This window comes from Hyperoodon ampullatus (assembly GCF_949752795.1).
Source record: "Hyperoodon ampullatus genome assembly, chromosome: 2".
In the NCBI taxonomy this organism is placed as follows: Eukaryota; Metazoa; Chordata; class Mammalia; order Artiodactyla; family Ziphiidae; genus Hyperoodon; species Hyperoodon ampullatus.
In genome coordinates this window covers 117,482,299-117,493,185 of record NC_136915.1, presented here as the reverse complement: position 1 = coordinate 117,493,185, position 10,887 = coordinate 117,482,299, and the positions used below count along the sequence as shown (strand labels likewise).

Here is a 10,887-nt window from a genome sequence, read left to right as displayed (position 1 = left end):
TCCAGATCAGGTTCCAGATTTTCCAAGTCCTAGACAATTCCCATGTTTCTTACATCACAATGAGACCTTATGGAACTGTGGATCTAGCAGTGACAGATTTGCAGGCATAGAATCTTATTTGTGACCAAATGAGAATCTTTTAAAAAATCAACTTAGAGGAGCTGTAATAGATTACATAATATTGTACTATACAATATTATGCAGTATGATAAATACCATGCAGTGTAAATAACAACAAAATGTACCAATTTAAGTATACATTTTGGTGGATTTTGATAAATTTATGTACCTGTATAACTACCATCATAATCAAGAACATTTCCTTCATCCCTAAAAGTTCCCTAGTGTTCTGTTGCAGTCAATTCCCTAACAGTTCTGGCAACTACTGCTTGTTTTCTTGCAGTATAGAATAAAATTATATTTTCTAGAGTGTTCTATAAATGGAATTACACTGTATGCGCTTTTTTGTATCTACTTCTTTGATTCATTATAATGTTTTTAAAGATCAGTCATGTTGTTTGTATTAGTAATCTGTTCCTTTTATTGCTGAGCAGTATTTCGTTACACAGATACACCATAAACATTCGAGTTGTTTCCAGTTTCTGGCTTTTAGGAATAAAGCTTCTAGGAACATTCATGTACAGGTCTCTGTGTAGACACATATTTTAATTTCTCTTGTGTGAATACTTAGCAAAAATATTGAATCATGGGCTAAGCATATATTTACCTTTCTAAAAATATGCCAAACTCTTACAGATTGGTTGTACCATTTTACATGGCCACTATCAATGTTTAAGAGTTCCAGTTCTTTCAGTTCCCTGACAATATTAGGCTTTGTTTTAAATTTTAGCCATTTGAGTGAGTGTATAGTGGTATCTCATGGTGTTATTTTACATTTCTCTGGTGACTAATGATGTTATGATGTTGAGTATCCTTTCATGCACTTATTGACCATTTGTATATCTTCTTATGTAAAATGTCTGTTTAAATATTTTTCCAATTTCAAAAATGGATCTTAGTATTGAGTTGTAAGAATTCTTTACATATATCTAAACTTTTATTCAGAATATATATTGTGGATATTTTCTCCCAGTCTGTGACTTTCCTTTTCGTTTTTCTAACAATGTCTATTGAAGAATAGAAGCTTTATTTTTATGAAGTTCAATTTGTGATTTTGTCCTTTTATACTTTATTGTTTTTATTTTGTATCTAGGAACTTTGCTTATTCCAAGGTCATGATTTTATCACATTTTTGTCTAGAATTTTTAGTTTTAACTTTTATATTTATGTCTTTGATTCATGTTGAGCTGTTATTTTGTGTATGGCATGAGGGTAAAGTTTGAGGTTTATTTTTTTTCCATCTAGATATCCAGTTGTTCCAGAAACATTTGTTGAAAATACTATTATTGAGATACTTTAGAACTTTATCAAAAATCAGTTGATCGTATATGTGTGGATTATTTTTGAACTGTGTTTTTTTTTTCATTGATCTGTATGTCTATCCTTACACCAATACCATGCTGCCTTGATTACTGTAGTCTTCAACTGCAGTAGTGTAAGTTCTTTAATTTTTAAATTTTTTTTGAAATTGCTGTGGTATTCTTGGTTCTTTGCATTTCCATATACATTTTAGAATGGGCATATGTTTTATTATCCTGACTAGAGGATTTGGTATCCTAATCTTATGAGGGTCATTATGAATCTAGAAAATGGAATAGACAGTAGACATTATTTAAGGAAGAGTTCCATTGAATGTGATGATGAGGTAGATATGGTTCCAAAATGCTGACCTTGATTGACTGGAATATGGGTGAGGTCATCGAGGAAGACAGAGAAGTTGAGATGGAGAGGCTTTTCCAAATCTAAGAGGATAGATGTTTAGTTTTTGAAAAAATAAAATTTATTATGTCAACAAGACCCACAAATAGAGAAGTCCAGAGGAAGGTACATCATAAACTTGGAGAAAAGACTGTTGATGGAAATAGAGATCTGAGAGCAATTAATTTAGAAATTATAACTGAAAAAATTGAGGAGAGCATGAAGAGAAAATAGCAAGGGCCAAGGATTGACCAAAGAACAACATTTCCAACTACAATATAAGTGAAATGAGCAACTTCATGGAAGAGAACTGAGTGCTGAGAAAAGAGAAAAAATAGTGTGGTGTCATGGAAACCAAGGTCAGAGAATGTTTCCAGGAGGCAGGGTTTTCAGAAGTGTAAAATGAATCAGAAGGACAAGAGAAAGAGGAAAAAGCAAAGTCTGACAGTTTTAGCAGTGAAGACTTCTTTGACATTTGAGAGAACAGTTTTGTGGGAGGGACCGTGATGAAGCTGACTTTCAGGGAATTATGGGAGGTGGGAGAGGAAGTCTATTTCAGTAATTCTGAAAATGAAAGGAGGGAGAACAATGGAATGGTCATTGTAGAGAACCACAGGATCAGATGTATGTTGTCCATACAGGCTGTGTACTCTTGCTTTTCAACAGAGGGGACTAGTGCACTCTGTTTCTTGTAATTATATCAAATTCTGTGTTCACCAGATTTTTAAAAATAGATAGCTAGTGGGAACCTGCTGTATAGCACAGGGAGCTCAGCTCAGTGCTCTGTGGTGACCTAGATCGAAGGGGGGGGGAGGGAGGTCCAAGAGGGAGGGTATATAGGTATGCATATAGCTGATTCACTTCATTGTACACCAGAAACTAACGCAACATTGTAAAGCAGTTTTACTCCAATTAAAATAAAAATTGGTAGGCCAGTTCAGCTCCAAGTAGCTGGCAGACTCCTTTCTCCTCCTCTCTCAACTCTGGTACTTACATTCCCTTGTCCACACCTTGAATTGTCCTAATCCTTTCCTATTACAGTGGAAACTAGACAATGTTCTCCCAATTACCCAACTCTTTTCCTGACTTCATTCTTAAAAGTACTACTGGAGTCAGCAAAAATGATTACTGTGGCGGGACTTGAGTGAACTCTTTCAGTAGAGTGATCACAACAGAAGTTGTTTTGTAGTTGTTCTTTGAGGGTGTGGTGACATATTTGGACCACATTCTCTCTCTGAAATGAGGTTTCTAGATTCAGAACTCAACTGAAATACTGTGTAAAAGTTCTTGGTGGCCCTGTTTCCAGATCCAGGGACTGCTTATCACAGTCCGTCATCTTCAAGTCTACTTTCTTCTGCTATATATCCCCTTCGAAACTCTCATCTTTATCATTTTCTTGACATGCACTTTATTAGTGAGCCCTTTGTTCCTAGAGTTTGTTTTAAGTGGTGGATATCATTACTGATAGGGACACAGAGCATTACTCTTTCCTGGCTGTTCTCTTCCCCTTCCTAACATCACTATGATGGGTGTGTGGTGAGCATTTGCTTGGAAGTCTTCATGCACAGGGGAAGTTTGCTCCATAGTGATCATGTTCACATGTATAAGCCCCAAAGAGACAAAAGTAGTTTTCTTTCTTTCTGTGCCAGGGCCATACACGTGAGCTTGTTGGTCACAAGGGGGGAATTGGACTCACTCTCTCAGTTCAGCTGTCATTGTCCCTTGTTGTAAAGTCCAATTGCTGATGGGAATTTTCCCCTTGATGACTGATTCCTTTTATTGCTTTAGGGCACTGATATAGTGAAATGCAGAGAAAGAACTTCACAGAGTGGCAGAATTCATCTTCCTGGGGTTCTCTATCTTTGGAAAGCACCAGATAACCCTCTTTGTGGTTTTCCTTACCATCACCATTTTCACTCTGGCTGGGAACATCATCATTGTGACCGTCATTTGTGTTGTCCTTCACCACCACATACCCATGTACTTCTTCCTGAGCATGCTGGCTAGTTCTGAGACCATGTACACATTGGTCATCGTCCCACGAGTGCTTTCTGGTCTTATTTTTCATAACCAGCCTATCTCCTTGTAAGGCTTTGGAACCCAGATGTTCTTTTCTGTCATCTTGTGACTAATAATTGCTTCTTGATCACAGCTATGGGCTATGACTACTATGTGGCCATCTGCAAACCCCTGAGGTACACAGTTCTCATGAACAAAGGAGTGTGTGCTAGGTTAGTCTGTGTGTCCTTTGGCACTGGTCTGGTTATGGCATTTCTCCATATAATGGCCATGTTCCATTTGCCCTTCTGTGGCATTTACCCAGTCATGAAATTTTCTTGCATTGATACCACTATCAATGAGATTATCAATTATGGTGTAAGTTCAATATGTGATTTTTGTTCCTGTGGGCCTGTTCTTCACCTCCTATATCCTCATTATCTCTTCCATCCTTAAGATGCCTTCAACCAAGGGCTAGAAGAAGACCTTCGCCACATGTGCCTCCCACCTCACTGTGGTCATGGTCCACTATGGCTGTGGCTCCATTGCCTACCTCAAGCGCAAGTCAGAAAATGCAATAGAAAAATATCTTCTTCTCTCTGTGACCTACACCATCATCACTCCTCTGCTGAACCCTGTTATTTACAGTCTGAGGAACAAGGAGGTCAAAGATGCCCTACGTGGAGCTGTGGGCAGAAACATTTCTTAACAGATTGAATTGTTTTTTCAGGAAAACTTTGGTCCAGTGTAATGTGTGTCTACTCATAAACATGCCATGATTCACAAGTTCATCAAATACAATGTGGAGAATAATGTCAAAGAGTTGAAATGCTTTTCCTTCTCATGCTCTAAGGGCAAAGCGGAAAGCAAGGTTTTTGCTCTGTCAAATTTTGTTACCAGATACAAGAATCATTCCAAGCCAGATTAAGACTACTTGTTTCTGTGCCTGAGGAGTTCTGCTTGCAAACCTCTTTTGGCCCTCACTTTACCTGGCTCCTCTCAGACAGTCAAATCCTTAACCTAGTCTGGTAAGGAGGAGTGGAGAAGAGGCAGTTGGAAAAGATGTGAAAGAGGTCTTAGGAAGTGAAGCTGCAGAGACAGTCTGATGATGGCTTTCATTCTCAGAAGTTAACTCAATTGCCCCGTGACAGTCATTTCAGAAACGATTTTCTTAATTCTTGCTGATTGAAGAATGAACAGTCTCAGCAAAAAGGGTCATTTCTTTCATTATCCAGCCATGTTAGCTCCTTAGCTAGTATTCATTTCTGTGTGTCTCCCTTCCTTCTTTGCAATCAAGGCAAAAATCTCTGTCGTTCCTAGAGGCTAAGCTGGGAGAGAATGTATTGATGGCTGTTCTCTGTAACTGCACTTTTATCCAGATGTACTTTTTATAAACACACTTCTTTTTTCAACCTATGGAAGGCTTTCAGGTTTAAAACTTCTATGTAGTAACTGCAGTGGCATTGAAGTAGTTGTCTTAGATACTGGCTATTCTGATTGCAGAGTCTAAGGCAAATGTCATTGAATTCCCTTCTATCAGCAACAGTGCAAAGTCATCCTTCTCCCAATACAATTTTTATCAAAACAAGCATATTCATGCTACGTTATTTTATATCCTCAATGAGGAAGGTTGTGGGAATATTTTTTAATAGGCTTTTCTTTTTTCAAATTTATTTAATTTATTTATTTTTGGCTGTGTTGGGTCTTCATTGTTGCACACGAGCTTTCTCTAGTTGGTGTGAGCAGGTGCTACTCTTTGTTTCGGTGCACGGGCTTCTCATTGTGGTGGCTTCTCTTGCTGTGGAGCACAGGATCTAGAGCACAGGCTTCAATAGTTGTAGCATGTGGGCTCCGTAGTTGTGGCTTGCAGGCTCTAGAGCGCAGGCTCATTAGTTGTGACGCGTGGGCTTAGTTGCTCAGCGGCATGTGGGATCTTCTTGGACCAGGGCTCGAAACTGTGTCCTCTGCCTTGACAGGTGGATTCTTAACCACTGTGTCACCAGGGAAGTCCATGTGGGAATATTTTTTGTGGATCTTACTACTAGTTTATCTCTGCTGTGAGACAGAGCTGGAAGATACGAAGAGATACTGATACGGCAACATGTCTTTTCACACACTTCTATTGTGATTCCATCCCCAGGGTAGTTCCTGTCCCTTACTTTCCAGTTTTATTTTTCTGTTCTGAACCACAGAAATAGTATTGCTGCATCTTCTAGGTGACCTGTAATTTATTCTGTGTTCCACAGATCCTGATGTGAGGAGGTCAACAGGGCTGGGGTTCTTTGTCCAGTGTCCCTCGTTGCAGGCTCTCACAGTTGGGTGACATCATAGCTGATGTCAGAGTCTCTGTGATAAACATTGCTGGGTATCCCTCTAGGAGAGGTATCTCAACCTGAGGTTCATAGTGCCTTGAGGAGTAGTGTTTGGAAGGGCTTAGAGGGGTTTTGCACTTTATGGAATTATTTACTAGATTTTGTGCACAAGTATGAATGTGTCATTTCCATCATATTCTCAAAGAATTTTCTCTGGTATAAGTATTTCTTCCCTCAAACCCTAGCAGAAATATACCACAGAATCCAATTTTCTTCTTTTATAGATCATTTTCTTCCATAATTTCCTTAAACTCTCTTAGAGAAGCACTCTTTGACCCTGTCCACTTTTGCCTATGTGGGCACTGCTATTTTTCATTAAGTTGGGGGAAATAGAAGGTGTGTGTGGTTCTCAGCTGGGAAGCTGAGGGATAATGGGGGGTGGAAAGATATCAGAAGGCATGTGTGGTCTTCTATGTTGAAAGGTTTCTAGTCTTCTCTCATCCCGTCCCCTCCATTCCCTAAGTGTTTAGATATCATTCTTGTCCCTCTCCCTCACACCTCATGCATGAGTGAATTGCCCACTAATGTTAGTTGTTTTACACACTTTGCATGACTTTAGACTCACTGGACGAAGCAGCTCCTACAGGAACAGTGCAACAAATAGTACAAGAGTGGGTAGGCCTATGTGGTCTCATATCCTTCCAGTATGATGAATCAGGAACAGTGAATCGTTTTATTGCTCTCTCCTGTAATTATGCATGTTACTTAGATTGCTGGCTAATGTGGAGGCTATCTTCATTATCTTCTTTCTTTTTGTTATAATTCTCTAATGTCTCACTCTACCCGTATTTCTTTATCTTGCTTCTCTTGTGCATTGCAAATACCTCTTTTCTTTTAGCACTTTTTTTTGTTTATCTCTTCTGTGCATCAGAAAAATAACCATAATATCAGTTATTTATTCAGTCTGTGTATTTCTCAAGCACTGGGTGTTAAGCAGTTAACTAGCTGTGGGGTTACAGTAACGAGTATTACAGGGACTCTGTTTCAAGTTATTCACAGTCCTATGGGGAAGACAGACAAAATAGCAAAGAATACCAAAACTTGCTCTAGGCATACATACAGGATTGTTGTTTGGGGTCAGGAGTGTTGTGCAAAAAAGAGAACTGGTCAAATCTATTTAGAAGGTCAGAAAATAATTCAGAGAGGTAATAGTTAATTAACTTTTTGTGGCATTGGGTCATTTGAAGTCTGGGAGAGGGATGAGGGAGGACAGTCAAGGGAAAGAAAAGAGCCTGAGCAGAGACACACAAGCCTGAAAAAGCTAGATGTACTAGCAGGTGGGTATTATTCATCTCTGTATGCCCATTGCTGTATTGAATATTAGCCTGACAAATAATAGGTACTTAATATACCTTTGGAAACATGCATGTGTGAACAAATATTAAGTATAAGGTCTTTTCCAGGAATTTCTAGTTTTTTGTTTGGATAGACATATCATATCATATTCCCTCTGCCTGCCATATAAACTTCCCTCACCTAAAGTAAACTAACAGAAAATGACAAAGTAGAGGTGACAACCTTGGGAGCATAGTTGAAATTACTTTTCCCCATTGCAGGATTGCCTATAAACAGTTCTCACTTGCTCTATAAGCTCAGTTGACATTCATGCATTTTTAAAAATTAGTCACTTAAAACTGGGCTGGAGGAAAAAAATCCTTCTTTGGAAGGAAACTGGATTAATACTAGGATAATATGTTTTAGCCATAACCAGAAAAATAACAGACTTGAAACTGATTGCTTGATAGCTTGACATATAAAACCAAGAGTTAAGATAGTTTAATACTTAACCTCTTAGGAAAAAAAATGTGAAACAGACTATTACGGATCTTAAACATTCTGAAATAGGATTTTCAGTGTTGACTTTGTAGCTTCTCTAGAGAAAAACCAGTTTCACCTGATATCCTTTCACACTCCCTACTTGCAATGCATGATGGATTAGAGAATATAGTTTCAGCCCTACCAACAATAAGTAGAATAAAACATTTTCTTAATGAGTATAAATGTTTCCAGGAGGAGAGAGGAGGGAGGTAGGCAGGAGGGATAAAATTAAGCCATATTAAGACAGTAAGTAAGTGACCCACAGGGCTTAATTTTTAAAAAGGCATATTTAAAAGGTGCAAGATCCCAGATCAGTTTTGATGTTGCTGCTGAATGAAGTACGTACACATGTGTGGTAGCGTATGTATTCATGGGTGTGTGTGTAAGTATGCATGTATATTTTTGTGAGGGGAGAGATAACATTTGGGAGTTTTAGATGTGATGAATGCTATGGTCAAAGGTATTGATAATAATGCTTTATTTGAATTATTTTATAGCTATCCCTAATATTTATGTAACTCTTTACAGTTCACAAAGGTCTTTCATATTCATGACCTCATTTGATAATAACAGCACTGTGTAAGATAAATATTACTACCTCATTTTCAGAGAAATACACTGGGGGTAGATTAAGGGACTTTCCTAAGGGCACATACAACATTAGAGATAGAAGTAGGACTAAAAATGGAGCCTCAATTACAGATCTATTAATCCCAAATTCCATGCTCTTTCTGTTACTCCATCCATATGTACAAACACACACAATTTATTCTAATCAGGGAATTTACACGCTCACACACACAATTTATTCTAATCAGGGAATAAGTTATGATGAATGAGTAAACTTTATGTTTTAGATGCTGGAGCTTCACTTCAGTCAGTATTGATAGACTCTTCCTGAAATGTTCTGTTTTCATTCCTGCCTTTGTAAACAAAGTATATTGAACCTCATGAATATATTTCTTTAAATGTTTACCATAAGCATTTAAAATTACCTTGTATTGTGGTCCATTGATATCGTCAGTTGAAACTGAGCTTATGTTAGAGTCTTTGAGTTAACAAAGAGTTAAATGACCCACATATTAACAGTATTTTGTGAATTTTGTGTTAGCATTATATGATTTCTGACTTTTTAAATGATTCATTTTGTTACATCAACAAATATGACATACACATCAACTCTGAGTATCAGGCACTGGGTTAGGCACTAGATGCAGAGATAAGACCTGAGCCTTGCTCTTGAGTAGCTCACAGTCTGCTTGCAGCTGATTTCAGTAGAGTGCGATTAGTGCTATACACAGAGTACCATGTAACCCTAAAGAAGAAAATGACATGACTCAGTTGGTGACTTCATCCCTTCATGTATTGGAAGATTCAGGTCAAGGTGAATGAATTTAGCAAGTCCAAATACTGTGCTGTAGGGAGATTTCCTGACATTGTGCCTACTCAAAGATGGCAAGTGCACCAAGATTAATGAATCCAAGTATTTCTATAATGTATCCTCCACAATGCCCAGTATACAATTAAATGTTCAACATTGGAATAGACAGAAAAATATGACCCATAATCAAGAGAAAGATAGTCTGTATAAGTTAACCTTAAGATGGCCCAAATTAGTAGTCAGGGACTTAAAAGCAGGTAGTATACATAGGTCCAAAGATTTACAGGAAACCATGCTCTTATTGAACAAACAGATGTGGAATCTCAGTTAAGAAATGAGAGCTGTAATAAGAAAGAAATAGAATTTATAGAACTGAAAGTTAAAATATTTGAAATGAAATATTTACTAATCTTCTTAACAGAAAATTGTAATTGGTAAAATGGTCAATTAACTTGAAGATCAAATTCAATAATTTCTATTGATCTAAGAACAGAAAAGAAATGAATGAAAAGTCTCAATGATTCATGCAACAATACAAGAAGTCTAATGTCCATGTAACTGGAGTCTCAGAGAGTAGAATATGTCACAAATATATCTGGAGATTCATTGGCCAAATTAGTGAGAAATGTAAACTTACAGATCCAAGAATCTCAGTGAATCCCAAACAGGATAAATAAAAAGAATCAAATCTATGTACATCAGAGCTGAATCTTTAATAAACAAAGATAAAGAAATCTTGAGGGCTTCCCTGGTGGTGCAGTGGTTGGGAATCCACCTGCCAATGCAGGCAACACAGGTTTGAGCCCTGGTCTGGGAAGATCCCACGTGCCGTGGAGCAACTAAGCCCATGTGCCACAACTACTTAGCCTGCGCTCTAGAGCCCATGAGCCACAACTGCTGAGTCCAAGTGCCACAACTATTGAAGCCCGTGCACCTAGAGCCCATGATCCACAACAAGAGAGGCCACCCCAATGAGAAGACTGTGCACCACAAAGAAGAGCAGCCCCCACTCGCTGCAACTAGAGAAAGCCCGTGGGCAGCAATGAAGATGCAACGCAGCCAAAAATAAATAAATTAATTAATTTTAAAAAAATCTTGAAAGTCACCAGGTTAACGTGGTAAATTACATATAAGGGAACAATGATAATAATTTCACTGACTTCTAATTGAAAACAATGGAGACCAGAAAACAGTTGAGTGACGTTTTTAGTGTTAAGTCAGAATTCTATATCCAGTAAAAAATATCATTCAAAAATTACATATATATGTGAAATAAAGATATTTTCAGGTAAGTAAAAATTAAGATAATTATACACTACCAGAAATGATAAAGGAACTTCTTAAGACTGAAGGGATATGACACCAGATGCAAACTATAGATATATAAAGAAGAATGAAGATCACTATGGATATATAAAGAGGAATGAAGATATGTTAATATGTGAGTAAACAAAGGTATCTTGTTTTTCTTTCAGCTGTTTTAAAGAATATATTATAAGT

The 10,887-nt window shown here is 37.6% G+C and overlaps 1 protein-coding gene across 1 annotated transcript; it reads left to right on the top strand.

Moving 5' to 3' along the window:
• Positions 1 to 3,623: 3,623 nt before the first annotated feature.
• Positions 3,624 to 4,525, top strand: OR10J5 (olfactory receptor family 10 subfamily J member 5; the record flags this gene model as incomplete). The annotated part of the gene is given in 6 exon segments (XM_079726056.1): positions 3,624 to 3,645; positions 3,648 to 3,904; positions 3,908 to 3,935; positions 3,938 to 4,203; positions 4,205 to 4,291; positions 4,295 to 4,525. Coding segments are annotated over 6 exon segments (891 nt in total).
• Between the last annotated feature and the right edge of the window lie 6,362 nt (positions 4,526 to 10,887).